This window comes from Stegostoma tigrinum, chromosome 23 (assembly GCF_030684315.1).
Source record: "Stegostoma tigrinum isolate sSteTig4 chromosome 23, sSteTig4.hap1, whole genome shotgun sequence".
NCBI classification, from domain to species: Eukaryota; Metazoa; Chordata; class Chondrichthyes; order Orectolobiformes; family Stegostomatidae; genus Stegostoma; species Stegostoma tigrinum.
The window spans coordinates 29226907-29246640 of record NC_081376.1 but is presented as its reverse complement, the minus strand read 5'-3'; the positions used below and the strand labels follow the sequence as shown (position 1 = coordinate 29246640).

General features: G+C 43.0%; 1 protein-coding gene across 1 annotated transcript; it reads right to left on the bottom strand.

The window, feature by feature from the left end:
- Nucleotides 1-8591: 8591 nt before the first annotated feature.
- Nucleotides 8592-19446, bottom strand: LOC125462487 (pentraxin-4). The gene is made up of 3 exons (XM_048552561.1): nt 19190-19446; nt 17891-18473; nt 8592-10126 (listed from the first exon to the last, which is right to left on the bottom strand). Exons 1-3 carry the CDS (start codon nt 19325-19327, stop codon nt 9489-9491), a joined length of 1359 nt encoding a protein of 452 aa, XP_048408518.1. The 5' UTR covers nt 19328-19446; the 3' UTR covers nt 8592-9488.
- Nucleotides 19447-19734: the final 288 nt, after the last annotated feature.

The window sequence follows — 19734 nt, the reverse complement described above, 5'->3', positions numbered from 1 at the left end:
CAAAAAATTCCAGAAGATTAGTCAAGCACGATTTCCCTTTGTAAATCCATGCTGACTCTGACCTATTCTGTTACTGCTATCCAAATGAGTCGTAATTTCATCTTTTATAATTGACTCCAGCATCTTTCCCACCACTGACGTCAGGCTAACTGTTCTATAATTTCCTGTTTTCTCTCTCCCTCCTTTCTTGAAAAGTGGAACAACATTTGCCACCCTCCAATCTGCAGGAACTGATCCAGAATCTATAGAACCTTGGAAAATAATTACCAACGCGTCAACAATTTCTAGAGCCACCTCCTTAAGTACCCTGGGATGCAGACCATCAGGTCCCGGGGACTTATAGGCCTTCAAATAGGCAGGATAGTGCAGGAGTCTCCTGTGGCCATTCCCCTGCAAGGCAGATATGCTGTTTTGGATACTGTTGGGGGGAATGCCGGGGAAAGCAGCCAAGGTCATTGCACCATGGTTGGTTCTGCTGCAGAGGGGACGGGTAAAAAGTGTGCCAGAGTAGTAATTGTAGGGGACTCAATTGCACGGGGAAGAAACAGGTGTTTCTGTGGCTGCAAACAAGACTCCAGGGAGCTATGTTTCTTCCCTGGTGCTGGGGTCAAGGATGACTTGGAATGGGTACAGGACATTCTGGAGGGGGAGGGTGAACAGCCAGTGGTACGTATTGGTACAAACAACATATGTGAAAAAAAAGGGATGAGGTCCTAAAAACAGAGTATAGGGAACTAGGAAGGAAGTTAAGGAATCGGACCTCAAAGGTGGTTATCTCAGGATTACTACTGGTGCCGCATGCTAGTCAGAGTAGAAATGACAGGATACATCAGATGAACATTTGGCTGAATAGATGGTGTCGGGGGAGGGTTTCAGATTCCTGGGCATTGGGACTGGTTCTGAGGGAAGTGGGACCTGTATAAATTGGATGCGTTACACTTGGGCAGTTCTGAGACTGATGTCCTGGGCGGGGGCTGTTTGCTACAGCAGTTGGGGAGGCTTTAAACTAATATGCCGGTGGATGGGAACCTATGCACAGAATCAGAGAAAGAAGGAGCAAGGAACACAACAGAAGGTAGAAAAGGGAACAAGAAATGCGATAGGCAGAGAAACCAAGGACAAAATTCAAACAGGGCTAATGAGAAAAATAACAGTGATACAAACAATGTCAAAAAGACAAGCTGAAAGGCCTTGTATCTTCAAGCATGAACTAATCATGCAGATAGATGTAAACGGGTACGACATAATTGGGATTACAGAGACATGGCTGCAGGGTGCCCGGAGATGGGAAATGAATGGCCCGGGGTATTCAGAATATTTAGGAAGGATAGGCAACAGTGAAAAGGTGGAGTGGCATTGCTGATTAAAGAGGATATTAACACAATATTAGCTCTGACAATGTGAAGTCTGTATAGATAGAGTTGAGAAATATCAATGGGCAAAAAACATTTGTGGGTGTCATATAGAGACTCCCAAACTGCAGGGGCGATGTTGGGAATGGCATTAAACAGGAAATTAGAGATACGTGTGATAAGGGAATATTGGTCTCATGGTGATTTTAATCTGCACATAGATTGAGCAAATCAAATTAGCCACAATGCCGTAGAGGAGGAATTCCTGGAGTATGTACAGCATCGTTTTTCCTTGACCAGTATGTGAAGGAGCCAACTAGAGAGCAGGCCACCTTGGTCTCGGTACTGTGTAACGAGAAGGGAATTGTTGTCAATCTAGTTGTGCAAGAGCCCTGGGGATGAACAAGCATAGAATTTTTTTATCATCAAGATGAAGAGTAAGGTGGTTGATTCAGAGACTAGGGTGCTGAATCTTAATGGAAACTATGAAGATATGAGGCATGAATTGGCCTTGATAGATTGGGAAGAGTTACTTAAAGAGATGACAGTGTATTGGCAATGGCAAACATATGAGGAATGCATGGGAGAACAGCAACTACTGTTTGTTCCTGTCTGGCACAAAAGGTGAGTTCCTGTGGGTTCCAGTCAATGGTTGCCAAGACTTGGGTGCCGGACCAGTACTGGAAATGGCATCCCTCCTCCCTACCTCATCTCTCCCATGCCACTATCTAATCCTCTATCCCACTCCCCAGTCCACGACCCTCCGACTCTCCTTTCCTTCCCACAACTATTTCCCTCCCCACCACTGCCGCCACATCCAACCCTCACCAATCCCATGCTATCACTCTTCCCCCTCCCCTCCTTCAGGCTCCTGGAGATAACCCCAAAGCCCCACCCGAGATCCTTGCTGCATATTCACCATTCCCCTGACCCCCAACTCTCTGAGGCCAGACAGTCTGTCCTCAGTAAAGGGCTCACATTCATGCTCCTCTGACCATACCTTAACGAATTCTGTGCTCACCACAACATGGATCTCTTCTTCTGCCACCTCTGCCTCCATGCCTCCTTCTACAATAAACAATTCCAAACATTACCGGAGACCCCTTCTCCAATTTCCAACCTTCCTCCTCCTTTTGGACTCACCTGTCCTGGATCTCTTCATTGCTAACTGCCAATGCGACATTGACCGCCTTGATTTCTCCACCCCCTCACCCACTCCAACCTCTCCTCGTCCTAACATGCAGCGCTCCACTCTCTCTGCACTAATCCCTTTTTCACTATCAAACCTGCTGACAATGGTGGGGCGGTGGTAGTCTGGAAAAGGGAGCTCTACATTGCAGAGGCTGAATACCAATTCTCTGACACCATGTCCTACCTCCCTCTTAACCATACCCCCACCATGGCCACCCTTTCCTACACTGTCAGTGACCTCATCGCTTCTGGTTACCTCTCCTCCATCGCCCCAGCCTTTTAGTCCTCCAGCCCCACACTGCCCAGTTCTACCTGCTCCCCAAGATTCACAAGCCCAACTACCCCGGCCAACCCATCGTCTGCACACTCATGTGCAATCCATATACATAACCATACCGCACAATGATGGCCTGCAGGCCATCAGTTTTTACTTCTCCAGCAGACCCATCCAGTTCCCCCCACCAATATCCCCTTCCACCTCGCCAAACTTGTCCTCACACTCACTAACTTTTCCTTCAATTCTTCTCACTTTCTCCAAATCCACATGGGCCCCAGCTACGCCTGCCTCTTAGTCGGTTATGTCAAACAGTCCCTCTTCAGTGCATACACAGTACTGTGCCCCAACTTGTCCGCTGTTACATCAATGACTGTATCAGTGCTGCATCCTGCACCGTGGCTGAACTGGAGCAGTTCATTGACTTCCCTAACAACTTCCACCCCACCCTCAAATTCACTTGGTCTGTCTCTGACACTTCGCTCCTCTTTCTCGACCTCTCCATTTCCATTTCTGTTGACAGTGTATGGACCGACATTTCACTATAAACCCTCAGACTCCCACAGCTATCTGGACTACATCGCCTCCCAACTTGTATCTTGAAAAAACTCCATCCTGTTTTCCCAATTCCTCCATCTCTGTCACATCTGCTCTGATGAGGAAAACATTCCACTCCCAAGCATCCCAGATGTACTCCTATTTCAAACAGCATTCTTTCTTCCCCCCACCACCTCTATCATCCAGAAAGCCCTTCTCTGCACCACCTCCATTCCCTGCTCCACAGCTCTTAACCATGTCCCCCTCCAAAACATAATAAAGATAGGGTCCCCCTTGACCTCACTTTCCACACCACCAGCCACTGCAACCAACATATCCTCAAAATCTTCCACCAACTCCAATTAGACTCCACACCTGGAACACCTTCCACTCCCCACCCTCTCTACTTTCTGCAAGGACCATTCCTTTCACCACTCCTGAGTTCATGCCATACTCCTCACTTGAAACGCCATTCCCCCACCCCGGTACCTTCCCCTATAACCGTAAAACATGCAGCACCTCCCTCACCTCCATCCAGGCCCTAAACACTCCTTCCAGGTGAGACAGAGCTTCACCTGTATTTCATCCAACCTAGTCTACTGCATCTGATGTCCCCAATGTGGTCTTCTCTGCTTTGATGAGACCAAACGTACACTAGGTGACCATTTCATTGAGCATCTTTGCCCGGCATTTCATTTCAACTTCATTTCAACTCCCCAACGCCCACTCCTCCTCTGATATGTCTGTCCTCAGCCTCTTCCAGTGTTGCAGTGATTCAGAATGCAAAGTTGAGGAATGACACATTCTCTTCTGCCAAACATTGAGTTCTCTAATTTCAAATAACCTTCCCACCCATCCTCTGGTTCCCTTTGCAGCTCCACCTCCTCGCTTCCATTCCACCTACCAACCATCCCTTCCAGCTGCCAACCGGATTCATCCCTGCCATTGACCAAGCAAGTCATCCCTACTACTACTGCTGTCCACCTAACACCACCATTCCTCTGCAACCCTCCACTGCACCACCCCCTTATCTGCAGCTCCCCCTACCCCCACATCCAGTCCTGAAGACAGGTAATACCTGAACTGACTTCTCCTTTCCTCCAGATGCTGCCTGGCTTGCTGTGTTCTTCCAGCTTCCTGTTTGTCTACCCTGGCACAAAAACAAAATGAGTATGAGGATCAATCCACAGCTTATAAATGAAATTAGAGACAGTTTCTGATCCAAAGAAGAAGCATACAGATTGGCCAAGAAAAATACTTCTGAGGATTAGGAGCAGTTTAGAACTCAAAGAAGGACCAAGGGATTGGCTAAGAAGGGGGAAAATACAGTACAAATGTAAGCTTGCAGGGAACATAACGACTGACACTAGGAGTTTCTGCAAGTAAGTGAAGAGAAAGAGACTGGTGAAGACAAATGTACGTCTCCTAAAGACAGAAACAGGGGAATGTATAGTAGCAGTCAAAAAATGGCTGAGCAACTGAATATATGCCAAAGTATGTTCATACCACCAAAGTTCTCACTTCACAAAAGAGGACACAAATCAAGTACCAGAAATGTTGGAGAATGCAAACTTTAGTGAGAGGGAAGAATTGAGGGAGATCGATATTAGCACAGAAATGGTGCTGAGAAAATTGATGGGATTGAAGGCAATAAATCCCTAGGGCCTGATAGTCTACATCCCAAACTACTTAAGGAAGTGGGCTATAGAATTAGCAGATGCATTGGTGGACATCTTCCAGGATGCCATAGACTCTTGAACAGTCCCTGCAGATTGGAGGGTGGCTAATGTCACTCCAATACTCAAAAGGGGAGGTAAAGGGAAAACAGGAAATTATATACAGTTGGCCTGACATCGGTAGTGGGGAAAATTCTTGAATCCATTATCAAGGACTTTATAGCAGAGCATTTCAAAAGCAGTGGCAGGTTTAGACAGAGTCAGCATGAATTTATGAAGGGGAAATCACACTTCACAAATCTGTTGAAATTCTATGAAATGTAATGAGTTTACAAAGGGAAGCTAGTCGATGTGGTTTATCTGGACTTTCAGAAAGTGGTTGCCAAAGTCTCACATAAGAGATTATTGTGCACGATTAAAGCACATGGGATTGGGGAAGTGTATTGAGATGGATAGAAAACCGATGGGCAGAGAGGAAACAAGAGTAAGAATTAATGGGTCCTTTTCAAATTGGCAGGCAGTAGCTAGTGGGGTGCCACTGGGATTGGTGCTGGGGTCCCAGCAATTCACAATATATATTAATGTTTTAGATGAGAGAATAAAATGTAACATCTCAAAGTTTGTATATGACATCAAGCTGGGTGGGGGGGGGTGAACTATGATGAGGATGCAAAGATCCTTCAGTGTGATCTGGCCAGGTTGGGTGAGTGGGCAAATCAATGGCAGATGCAATGTAATTTGGATAAATCTGAAGATATTCACTTTGGAAGATAAAAACAAAAAGAAGGCAGATTACTAACTGAAAGGCTGTAAATTGGGAGAGGGGAGCGTGCAGTGGGACATGGCTGTCCTTGTGTACCAGTCACTGAAGGTAAACATGCAGGTGCAGCAGGCGGTAAAGGAAGCAAATGTTATGTTGGCCTTTATTGCAGGGGGTTCAGTACAGGAGCAGGGATGTGTTGTTGCAGTTATACAGGGCCTTTGGAGGCTACACCTAGAATATTCTTCGTAGTTTTGGTCTCCTTTTCTGAGGAAGGATGCTCTTGCTCATGAGGGAGTGCAGCAAAGGTTTACCAGGCTGATTCCAGGAATGGCAGGACTGATGTATGAAGAGAGATTGACTAGGTTAGGATTGTTTTTGCTGGAGTTCAAATGAATGGGGTGGTGTTGGGGCGGGGGGGTGTGGAAATGGAATCTTAGAGAGACTTATAAAATTGTAACAGAATGAGGCAGGGTAGATGCAGGGAGGATGCTCCCAATGATGGGTGTGTCCAGAACCAGGAGCCACAGTATGAGGATTTGGGATAGAGAATTTAGGATGGAGATGAGGAGACATTTCTTCACCCAAAGAGTGGTGAGTCTGTGGAATCCACTACCATAGGAAGTAATTGATGCCAAAACGTTGAATGTATTCAAGAAGTAGTTAGACATAGCACTTGGGTCAAATGGAATCAAAAGTTGCAGGGAGAAAACAGGATTAGGCAATTGAGTTGGACGATTAGTCATGATCATGATGAATGGTGGAGCAGATTCAAAGGGCTGAATGGCCTCCTCCTGCTCCTATCTTCTATGTTTCTATCTCCTCAAGTTCCTTTGTGCAAGACCTCTCAGATTTGCGAGCAGTCAGACTTGTTCCAGCAATACAGCTTGCTTTAATCTTTTCTGCATTGTCTCTAATGGTGCGTAGGTTCGACTCCTTCATTCTTGTTGCACAAGCAATATCACATGTTCTCTCATTATGCTCAAAACACTTTACAACATCTAGCTTCTCTTCCAGCATCGTAGCCTTTCTTTTACATATACACCTGCAATTTTATCACCAGGACGTTTCTTGTTATCAGTCTTGCCACTTTGTCTTCACATTTTGTGTGTAACACAGCGGAATTGGACAGTACCTCTCACAGGGAGCACAAGGATCCTTGATGCCAGGGCTTTTGGGACATGCTCATGGCAAAGGTTGCAAACCGATCATGTGATGTCAAAGTCAGAATCGCATTATAGCCAACACAAAGTTTATGTTTTACAAATACCATTTTCCCATTCATCGATCAACCAATTTGTGTTGCTGGGACACGCATTATAGAAGAATGCCTGTATAATTAAAACTCTAGTATATTCATGAATTTTGAATTAGTTTTTTTTCCATTCAAAGTGAATCCAATTTATCATTTTTATTGGCCTGATTATTGGTAGGTTGCTCAGATACAATTTAAATAGCACAAATGTATGTATTTCAAAGATTAAGCACTGGCTTTTTGTGTTATGAAATATTTAGACATTGACATACAGAAGACAAGTGAACTTTACTCTGCAAAGAAAGATGTACTAAGTAGATTACTTGTAGCGTTCATGGAATTTTTGAAGAAGTAACTAATGTGCTAGATAAGGGAGTGTCAATGGACATATTTATGTGGAACAAAAAAAGAAGTTGCTGGAAAAGTGCAGCAGGTCTGGCAGGTCTGAATGTTTTGAGGAAGGGCACCAGACCTGAAAAATTAACTCTGATTTTATTTTCTTCACAGATGCTGTCAAACCTACTGAGCTTTTCCAGCAACATCTGTTTTTGTTTTTTACAGCATCTGCAGCTTTTTTGATATATCATATTTCTATAGCCTTCTAAAGGTATTCAGTAAGGTTCTACACGATAGAGATTCACTGAAACAAGGAGAACATTTTAAATTTTAAAATAACACATATACTCATGACAGATAAATAATTTTTTGGATATCATGGGAATTAAGGATTATGGGGATAAAATTGGAGTTGCAGTGAAAGATCTGCTTGTGATAATATTGCATTATAAAGTAGACTGAAAGAGTCAAGTAGCCTATTCTGCCCCAATTTCTTATTTTCTTACCAATATGGGTCCAGGAATTAGAGTATAAGAGCAGGAGCACAACATTTCAGTCCTTCAAGAGTATTCCACCATTCTGCCAGAACTGATGAAAAGTCATCAATCTGAAATATTATTGCTACCTCTGTCTCCATAGAAGCTATCTAATCTGCATACTGTTTCCAACATTTTCTGCTGTTAGAGCAGGTTTTCTCCCCTGCTCCCTGAGATCACATAACCTATCCACGCGGACAACATTTAATTTCCCTAATTTAATACAATCAAATCTTGACTTTTAGAATTTATTTTCACAGTTGATACCCAACTCTATGTATATATTCATTATGAATAGCCCGTAAATAAAGACTTAAACACCCTTTCAGTAAGTCGTTCCAAGGACCTTAATGTTATCCATTTTGTGACTGGACCAACATTGATAACAGTGATGTGGTTGGACCATGACATTGCACAAGGATCCTAATCATTATGTGTTTTTGCAACAGTGTCAGGATGATGGCCATTGTCCTTCAATAAATTGGTGCCTATAATGATCAGCAGCTTTTTGTTTTAGTTGTCTTTAGGGTGCAATTCAATTGCAAGATTTTGATAGCATTTTCCATTAATAAGAAACATTCACACAGTTATCAGTAGTTGATAACAAATCACTTTATGAGTAAAGCATTTTACAGAAATAAAAAGAACAAACAAGATTAATATGCTACTTCCGGAAGAATTTGTTTCATAGGAAACTGTAGGTCATAATAAAGAAGTCTTTAAGCACATTATTAAACTTATTTGTCAGTATTGAAATAAGTAGACTAGAATTTGTGCATAATTTTTAAAAACCATTCACAGATGTAGCATCGCTGACAGGCCAACATTTGTTATCCTCAACCTCATTGCACTTGAGAAGTTGGTAGTAAAATTTGTACCTGAACCACTGCAGACTGTACAATACAGGCACATCGACAGTGCTGTTATCTAAGGAGTTCCAGGTTCTTGGCTCAGTGATATTGAAGGAATGATTATTTACTTCCAGATCAGAATGGTTGTTGTTTTCAGTTCTTGATGTTCCAATACAGTTATTGCCCATGACCTTTGAGGTGGTAAAGTTCATGGCTTTAAGATATGCGTTAGAAGAAGCCTTGGTGAGTTGCTGTAGCGTACCTTGTTGATGATACAAACTAAATCCATAGCACAATTAATGGAGGGAGTGAATTTGGTGTGCCACACTAAAATAGATACTGCAAGACTATTTGAGTCATTGTAATTGTTGTACTTGGTTTCATAAATATTTCTGTGTTATATTCTATAAAGATTATTATAAATGCATTGACCATGTTTGGATGTATCCATTAAGTCTCACCAATGATTTTCTTTCTGTTACTTGCTATAATCTTATAGCAATAATGCTATAGTCTGCAATAATCAGGATGTTTAGCCAAATGTCCCTGGCTGATTTCTAAAGCATGAATGTGATCCTGGGTTCTACAGCAGATTGCTGTGGGCTGAATATGACACTTCTGAATTGCTATAGAAAACCAACATAGCAACAATGAAGAAACATGACCAGAATATCCTTTACAAAGTAGAGTTAAATCAGTCCTTAACCAAAGTGTTTGTTCCTAACAGTGTTCCAGACATGTACAATTATAATGTTGAACTTCACCATTAAGAGCAGAAACATTGTTGAAAGTTAAAATTTGGCCTCCAGGCAATGACTTTCCCGTGGTGATACCTGAGATTTCTCCAGGAGACAAAGCACGATTCCAAATTGTGAATCCAGCCAAAGTCCCTATAAAGGACTCATTATCATCAAAGCCTCCTCCCATATTATCCTGTTCCTGCCCTATTATAAGTGTTCCACCAGCAGGGATCTCATAGCCTTTTCGGAATTTGGAACCAGTTGCTGCCAGACGTCTGTCAATGTAGTACCAGTACTTGCCCTCAAAGGAAGACCAGATGATGCATACATGATGCCATCTGCCATCTAACAGTGGTCTCACAGGAAGCTCCCTGAATGATGGATCTCCAATTACAAAATGAATAGTAGTTTGTTTGCCTGTATTTCTGCCATGGAGTACCAACTTGTTGTCATTATCCTCTGTTGCATATGACAACATTGTTCCCAAATAGTTTGCCTTGGTTTTGAGCCAAGAGCAGATGGTAATTTCAAATAGCCCTGTTGAAAAGTCTTTGCCAAAAGTTGCATAGTTTTCAATGGAAGAATTGGGAAAGTACATCATCGAATTCACATTGCAGACTGCAACAGAGAAACAAATGAACAATCAGACATATTGGGCAACGTGCTTAAAGATCTAAGAAATAAGTGTTAACTGATTCATACCTTTCACACCTCACTTAGGGGTAGATTGTCACCTAATGTTAGCTTTGTATGTCAGAGTTTGCTCTTGATACCAAATATTATCACCTTGCATGATGCAACGTAAATATTTATGTAATTTATAATATATACAAATTTTAAGTCTAAATCAGATTGTGGGCTAATCCAGACTCTGCAGGAAGTTAAACTATAACCTGCCATCTGTGAGGAAAAAGGAAGACATAATGCTTTTTGAGGACATTAAAACTTTTAACTGAATCAGCAACATGGAAACTCTAGAAAAATTGCTCAAATGTGGGATGAAAGATACAATTAATGTAAATATTTATATTTTAGGATAGATACAGAATTCTCAAAAAGGCAGCTTTATTACTTACAGATGCAATCACAACCATAGAAGTGGAGCTTTTATTGATGCCACAGATGCTCAGAAGGAGACTATTTTGTCTGTGCTAATAAATAATACGGCATCTGTTATCACATTGGGAGTCAACTGAGGCAGCAAATAGAGGGAAACAAATTGAAAATATGATTAATCGGCAGGCAGGGGTTTCTAATAGCATGAGTGTTATAAGAATAGGAATGTCTGAATAGGTTCCTGCAGAAGATGGTGGTAAGAGTGCATATAATGTTCTGACGGAGCATGGTTTAGTAGACCCTTTCCAATTTGATATTTTTTGGGAAGGGTCCTCTAAAGCTTTGAACTCTTTGCTTAATCAGTATGCTATACACACCCATTCCAAATAAAGACATTTAAGGGTTATGCAATCGATATTCCAACATTATGAAAGATTGAGAGGATTGATAAAGCTTGTTTCTGTTAGTTGGTAAATCAGTAACTTGGGCTCAAGATGAAGATTACTAGTTGAATAACAAATAGGAAAACTTTGAGAAATATTTCACACCTATTATTACAACAAATGCAGTCAAATTAAAATAAATTTTATAAGAATTTGATAAATATTCCAAATGGAAGGATCTAAACATTTGTCAGGAAACGGCAGGAAAATGAGGTTAAAACAGATGGCTCAGACTGAAGAGGTCTCACTGCATCAAGCCAAAATAGTTTCCAAACAATAACTTTTTATTGTCATCTGTGACATAGAATCATAGAGATGTACGGCACCGAAACATACCCGTCGGTCCAACTCATCCATGCTGGCCAGACATCCTAAATAATCTAGTCCCATTTGCCAGCATTTGGCCCATATCCCTCTAAATCCTCCCTAATCATTCAGATGCCTTTTAAGTGTTCTAATTGTACCAACCTCTACCACTTTCTCTGGCAGCTCATTCCATACACACATCACCCTCTGCATGAAAATGTTGCCCCTTAGGTCCCTATTAAATCATTCCCCCTCACCTTAAACCTATGCCATATAGTTATGAACTCTCCCACTCTGGAGAAATATTTTGTCTATTTACCCTATCCATGCCCCTCATGATTTTATAAACCGCTATAAAGTCACCTCAGCTTCCGATGCGCCAGGGAAAATAGCCCCAACATGTTCAGCCTCTCCCTCTCACTTGAACCCTCCACCCCTGGCAAAATCCTTGTAAAGAGATAGCAAAAACTGCAGATGCTGGAATCAGAGGCAACACAGTGTGGAGCTGGAAGAACACATCAGGCCAGGCAGCATCAGAGGAGCAGGGAAGCTGATGTTTCAGGTCGGGACCATTCTTCAGAAATGGAGAGGGGGAAGGGAGCTGGGAAATAAGTTGAGGAGGGGTGGGGCTGGAGGAGGTAGGTGGCATGGTGATAGGTGAGTGCAGGTAGAGGGTGGTGGGGATTGGTCAGTGGGATGGGTGGGGCAGATAGGTGGGAAAGAAGATGGGCAGGTTGTGTCAGATCAAGGAGGTGGGGATGAGGAACCTTTCTTCAGAAATGGGGAGGGGAAAGGGAGCTGGGAAATAATTAGAGAGAGGAGGGGTGTGACTGGGAAAGGTAGGTAGAATGGTGATAGTTGAGTGCGGGTGGACCCTTCTTCAGAAATGGTGAGGAGGATGTCTCCGCCATTTCCACCAGCTACAATCAGACCCCACAACTAAACAGATATTTCCCTCCCACCTCTATCATCCTTTCATAGGGACTGCTCTCTCCATGACTCCCTTGTCTACTCCATATTCCCCATTAACTCCACCACACCCAACACCTTTCCTTGCAACTGCAGGAAGTGCTACACCTGCCCCTACACCTCACCCCTCACCTCCTTTCAAGACTCAGAACAAACCTTCCATATCAGACAGGGGTTCACCTGCACATCCATCAACCTGGTCTACTGTATCCACTCCTCTCAATGTGACATCCTCTACATCAGGGCCTTCTCCAGTGTCACAATGACACCACCCACAAACTGGAGAAGCAGCACTTCATATTCCACCTCGGCAGCCTACAGCCCGATGGCCTAAACATGGAGTTCACCAATTAAAAATCTCCCCAACCCAGCCTCATCCCATGTCCAACCCTTCCTGCTGTCCCTGCCTCCTCGACCTGACACAACATGTCCATCTTCTCTCCCACCTATCCGCCCCACCCATCCCACTGCCCAATTCCTCCCCCACCGCTTACCTGCACTCACCTATCACCATCCCACCTACCTTCCCCAGACCCACCCATCCTCTATTTATTTCCCAGCTCCCCACCCCCCTCCCAATCTCTGAAGAAGGATCCCAACCCAAAATGTCAACTTGCCTGCTCCTCTGATGTTGCCTGGCCTGCTGTGTTCCTCCAGCTCCATAATGTGTTTTCTGAACATCCCAGTAAATCTTTTCAGAGCCTTTCAAGTGTCACAACATCCTTCCTATAGCAGGGAGACCAAAATTGTATGCAGTATACTAAAAGTGGCCTAATGTCCTGTACAGCTGCAACATGACCTCCCAACTCCTATACTCAATGCATTGACCAATAATGGCAAGCATACTAAATACCATCTTCACTATCCTCTCTATCTGTGGCTCGACTTTCCAGGAACTACGAACCTGCACTCCAAGGTCTCTTCGTTCAGCAACACTCCCCAGGACCTTACCGTTAAGTATATAAGGTCTGCCCTGATTTGCCTTTCTAAATTGCAGCACCTCACATTTATCCAAATTATACATCATCTGCCTCTCCTCAGCCTATTGGCCATCTGATCAAGATCCTGCTGTATTCTGAGGTAACGTTCTTCGCTGTCCACTACACATCTCATTTTGGTGTCATCTGCAAACTTACTAACCATACCTCCTATATTCACATCCAAATCATTTATATAAATGACAAAAAGCAGTGGAACCAACGCCCACCTTTGTGGCACACCGCTGGTCACAGGCCTCCAGTCTGAAAAGCAACTCTTCACTACAACCCTCTGTCTTCTACATTTGAGCCAGTTCTATTCAAATGGTAGTTCACCCTGTATCCCATGTGATCTAACCTTGCTTGCCAGTCTATTATGACGAACCCTGTTAAATGTCTTACTGAAGTCACATCACATCTACAGATCACATCTACCACTCTGCCCTCATTAATCTACTTTGTTATTTAAAAAATCTCGATCAAGATAGTGACACACGATTTCCCACGTTGACTATCCCTAACCAGTCCTTGCCTTTCTAAATACATGTAAATCTCATCCATCAGGATTCTCTCCAACAACTTTCCCACCACCAATTTCATGCTCACCAGCCTATAGTTCCCTGGCTTTTCTTTACCATCTTTCTTAAATGGTGGCACCACGTTTGCCAACCTCCAGTTCTCTACCACCTCACCTGTGGCTATCAATGATACAAATATCTCAGCAAGGAGCCCAGGAATCACTTGCCTAGCTACCGACAAAGTTCTGGAATACACCAGATCAGGTCTCAGGGATTTATCCACCTTTATGCATTTTAAGATGTCCAGCACCTCCTCCTCTGTAATACGACATCTGGAAAAATGTCCAATATTTGTTTCCCCATGTTCTCCATCTTCCATACCCATCTCCACAGTAAACACTGATGCAAAATACTGGTTTAGTATCTCCCGCATCTCCTGTGTTCCACATGTAGGTGGCCTTGGTGACCTTTAAAGGCTCTATTCTCTACCTTGTTACCCTTTTGTCCTTAATGTGTTTGTAAAATCCTTTTGGATTCTCCTTAACCCTATTTGCCAAAGCTATATCATGGGCCCTTTTTACCCTCATGATTTCCTTCTTACACTTACTCCTACTGCCTCTTTTTTTGATCCCTGCTGTCTATACCTGGCATATGCTTCCCCCTTATTTTTGACCAAAGCCTCAATTTTTCTGGACAAAGCGTTCCCTACAATACCAGCCTTGCCCTTCACCCTAACAGGAATATATTGTCTTTGGACTCTCGTTATCTCATTTTAGACAATAAGACCATAAGACATAGGAGTGGAAGTAAGGCCATTCGGCCCATTGAGTCCACTCTGCCATTTAAATCATGGCTGATGGGCATTTCAACTCCACTTCCCTGCACTCTCCCCTTCCTCGTGTGAAATCGTGTGTCACTATCTTCCTCTCCTTGTGAGATCAAGAATTTGTTGATCTCTGCCTTGAAGGCATCCAACGTCCCGGCCTCCACTGCACTCCGTGGCAATGAATTGCACAAGCCCACCACTCTCTGGCTGAAGAAATGTTGTCTCATTTCCGTTTTAAATTTACCTCCTCTAATTCTAAGGCTGTGCCCACGGGTCCTAGTCTCCCTGCCTAATGGAAACAACTTCCAAGCATTCACCCTTTCCAAGCCATACACTATCTTGTAAGTTTCTATTAGATCTCCCCTCAACCTTCTCAACTCCAATGAGTACAATCCCAGGATCCTTAGCTGTTCATCATATGTTAAACCCATCATTCCAGGAATCATCTGTGTGAATCTCCAATGGACATGCTCCAGGGCTAGTACATCCTTCCTGAGGTGTGGGGCCCAAAATTGGACACTGTATTCTAAATGGGGCCTAACTAGGGCTTTATAAAGTCTCAGAAGCACATCACTGCTCTTATATTCCAACCCTCTTGAGATAAATGACAACATTACATTTGCTTTCTTAATCACGGACTCTACCTGCAAGTTAACTTTTAGAGAATCCTGGACCAATACTCCCAGATCCCTTTGTACTTCTGTTTTACGAATTTTCTCACCATTTAGAAAATAGTCCATGCCTGTATTATTTTTTCCAAAGTGCAAAACTTCACACCTGCTCACATTGAATTTCATCAGCCATTTCCTGGACCACTGTCCTAAACTGTCTAAATCTTTCTGCAGCTTCCCCACCTCCTCAGTACTACCTGCCTGTCCACCCATTTTTGAAGGCTTCCCATTTTCCAGCCCTTCATTTACCTGCCTTCATTTCCAAAATGACTGCCAGACGACTCGGACCGCTTGGCATCAGGGTAGCCCACAAACCCACCAACACACTAAAACAGCAGCTAATGAACTTAAAAGACCCTATACAGACAACAAATAAAACAAACGTCATCTACAAAATACCTTGCCAGAACTGTGACATACACTACATTGGACAAACAGGCAGAAAGCTAGCCACCAGAATACATGAACATCAACTAGCCACAAAACGACATGACCCACTATCACTCATATCCTTACATACAGATGAGGAAGGACACCACTTTGATTAGGACAACACATCCATCCTAGGACAAGCCAAACAGAGACACGCACGAGAATTCCTAGAAGCATGGCATTCCAACCGGAACTCCATCAACAAACACATTGATTTCTAGCCAATCTACCATCCCCTGAGAAAAAGAACAGGAAATGACATCACCAATGCAGGAAATGACATCACCAACCCAAGGAAACCTAACCAGATAAATAGAAATGGGACATAACACCAGTGCTTCGTCAGAGGCTCACTGATGATGTTACCTAGAATGGTGATGAAACGTCTGAAAACGAACCTTCCAGCTCAGCCAGCAATCTCACATCCAGAACCTCAACCTGAGCTACAAATCTTCTCAAAACTCGCTAGGAGGGTTACTCTCTCACAGAGCTGGCACAGACAGTACACACTAAATAGCCCTATTCTACATGGCATCCATTCTATGACTTCAGCAGCAAAAGTTCTTATTATACTCCGTTGTGATTTGTGCTTTCTGAGACATCCACTTCATATACCATCCTAAATCTATCCTTTTGTGGTGACTTTGAGCAATTCCGTAACCAATAGTCTTACCAAGCAGAAGTTCGTATGGCTATGGAACACACGAACTGAAAGCAGCAGCCATGTCAACAACAGTTCAGACTTCTGAAGAATAGTTTTGATATGGGTTTAAAGAAAGGGAAGAGATAGGGGAATTGAGCAGACACATGGGATTAGTACCACTCCTGTGGAAGAATAACGTCAATGTGCATTGGTCCAATCAACTAGCATGCTTCTGTCTTATCATTTCTATATTTATTTTCATTTTCCAAGCTACCAGTGTTTTTCTTTGGACTGCTCTTCTGATATGCAATTTAAAATCCTGACTTTTTTGTGAAACAAAAATGTATAAATTTTCTATTGATGTGCTTCGTTTAACCATGTCCCTAATCAAATTCTGTATAAGAAGAACTTTTTTTCTGAATTCAGACGCGACAAAGTTTGTTAAAGTCTTAACAGCTCTGACAAATTTCCACTCGTTCTCTTTGGAGCCTAATATTTCGGTTTGGAGTTCCTCATAACTCAGGCCTTTAAAATTTCTGAATGCGCTTTGGAGCCCTAGTCTGAGTTTCCCACGATGCGGCAATTTTATTTTCCCCCCTATAAAGCAGAGACCAGACTCTAACATGACACTTCCATACGTGGCATCATCCAGACTAATAGCCCTTCTGACTGAAAGTGACAGTTTTGTGTCTATTTTTCAAAATTTTATTCACTTTTTCCTCCACCTCCGCATGTTCAATCTACGGTTTTAATCGCGTATTCACTACAATTTTCAGTTTCGCTCCCGTTCCCTTTACAAACAAACCAAATGTCTTGATTTCACACTCTGAACATTGTTGCTTTCCTGCCTGCCTACTATTGATCATAAATAGTCTAGTGGTCTTAATATACTTCTGCTTTTATAGAAAGGCTATTTAGACAGTCCATGGAACTAATTTAACAGCTACATGTTCTGGACATCAGACCTTCGTCATTTTGTGGGCTCTGGTTTCTTAAAAGGGCTCTTATTTTGAGGTTGGAGTCGAGCTATTTCTAGGGTTGGACTTGAGCTATGCTGGTGGGTTGGAGGACGGTACTGAAGAGTCAGCACGTAAAGTATTCGTTTTACTGAAACATTTAGACATTCCAATGCTGTACAAGCAAGATACGCGGTAGAATACACAGTATGGTACTGCTATGTTTCCTTGCAAAATGAATTTGCCTTTGTATGTGATTTTTTTAAAGATTGTATCCCTCATCTGTGTATCACATTCTCCTTTGCAACATTTAAAATCCTAACAAATTTGTACCATTGCAATGCGTCTGTGACTGAGGTAGAATTAGCCCTGTTATCTTTGAAGGTTCGAGTTTGTGGGCTGAGATTGATACTAAATTATTCCCCCGGGATCTGTACATAACATTTTTTAAATGACGTGGAAAGGCAGGGGAAGATGAAGTTTCAACTGCATTTTCGGCGAAACGAACTTATTGTGTTTCTACATTTTTGAACAGCCTGCCCACCTTGCTGGCTCTGACAAATTGCGAGTGGAACTAAGACATACTTGAGCCTTCCTTTTGGGAGTCTTGCTGGTGGGCAGCTTTCACAGGCACTCGCCTGTGCACTCGCGGCTCTGTCGCTGCTGCCGCCTGCACTGGCCTGGGCTTTGGAGAGAAAGCGTCGTTCTGCAAGGTGCTTTTCATCCGCTCCTCAAACCTGGCTATTATCACACCGTGGCCTTTAACATCATCCCGAATGCTTTCCATTTCCTTCTGTAGTTGGCTCCTGCCCGCGGCCAGGGAGCTGATTCCCTCCCTCTGATCCTCCACTGCTGCAGTCAGGTTGGACATCATCTCGCTCTGCTCTTTCTTCTCTTTTGACATTTGCTTGCTTCGCTCGTTGAGGATCTGTTCCAAGGTCGACATCTTCAGGTCAATTTTCTTGGTCTTTTTCTGCAATTTCTTCAGCCACGATTTCAAGGTGGCGATGTCATTTTCTGTAGCAGTTTGGAATCTGTTCATTGTGGCGCTGACTTTATTGTACTGCTCTGTTAACGACTGGATACGAAGGTCCACTCTCGAAGAAATATTGAAGTTGGCAGAAATGGTTTGTAAACGTGTCAAGCTGAGTTCTTGAAATCGCCGAAACTGAGTTAATAAAATTGGAAAAAAAGACACATTTAAAATGATGTTTCACCAGACTCGGCACTAGATTGGGGGGGGGGGGGTCTTTAAACGAAATCATGTTGAAATCCCGAGACGGTGCAATCATTAGATAATAGATACAAACAAGGGGAGAAGTAGGCCATTCAGCCCCTTCAGTTCTGCAGTCAATAATATCATGTTGGATGTGATTGTAACTTCAAATCCGCGTTGCTGCCTACTTCATAATCTTTCACCTCCACCTTAACAAGATTGTGTGCCTTAAAATAATCAAAAATTCTGCTTCCAACACCCTTTCAGGAAAAGAATTCCAAAAACTTATCATCCTCTAACGAAAAACATTTTGTCTCCTCTCTATTTTGGACGGGTGATCCTTGCTTTTTAAACCGAGATCTCCGAATTCTAGATTCTCCCGCAAGAAGAAACATCACATGTACCCCGTTGAGGGCTTTCAGTATCTTAGCTGCTCCAATCAAGCAGCTTCCTGCTTTGCTAGATTCCAGCAGATACAGTAAATACGTATTTATTTCTCCCCAGTAATTGACTGGGGAGGGGAGGGTATGGCTTTGTTTGACTACCAGAGGGAATTAAAATGAAGCCATTTCTCGATGTTCGTGATGAGCGTGATCTGAGTGTTTCGACCCTCGGAGAAACTGTGTCCAACAGGACTTGCTCAGGAAGCACACAGAGGTCTGACTCACCTGCTCCTCCAGCCGTCTCAGCCGTTCAAAGAACGGTTTCCTTTGCTTCACGCCTTCAGCGTTTTGTGAGCATCTGACATGCACGTTGCAACAAACCCAGATGATGAAAAACCAAATAATTTTTTTGCTGAACCCCATCCCGAGCAGAATTATTCTGGATCCTCTCTGTATTCCTTTCAGTAAGGGCAAGTGGTAGAACTTAAATACGAACCGTGGTGCTGTCTGTGTGTACGTGTGTATGAGGAGGATTTGCTTTATATTTGGCAGCTGCATGTTTTACATGAATAATGTTTCATCTCTACACGTCCCCACCCCCCCCCCCCCCCCCCCAACCCCTGGCTTCTGTTACAGGGGAAATATAAATACATGTAATCCATTTAAAAAAATGAGATTTGCAGACTACAATTTCCAAATGCATTGAAATAGTTTCCAAATGTCTATGCTGTAATTCAGCAGTGAGATCCGGTGTCCTTGAAATAATACACCAGAACCTGATGCGCCTGAATGGTTTTCCAGGTGGGCCACGCAATGTCTGGAGATTGTAT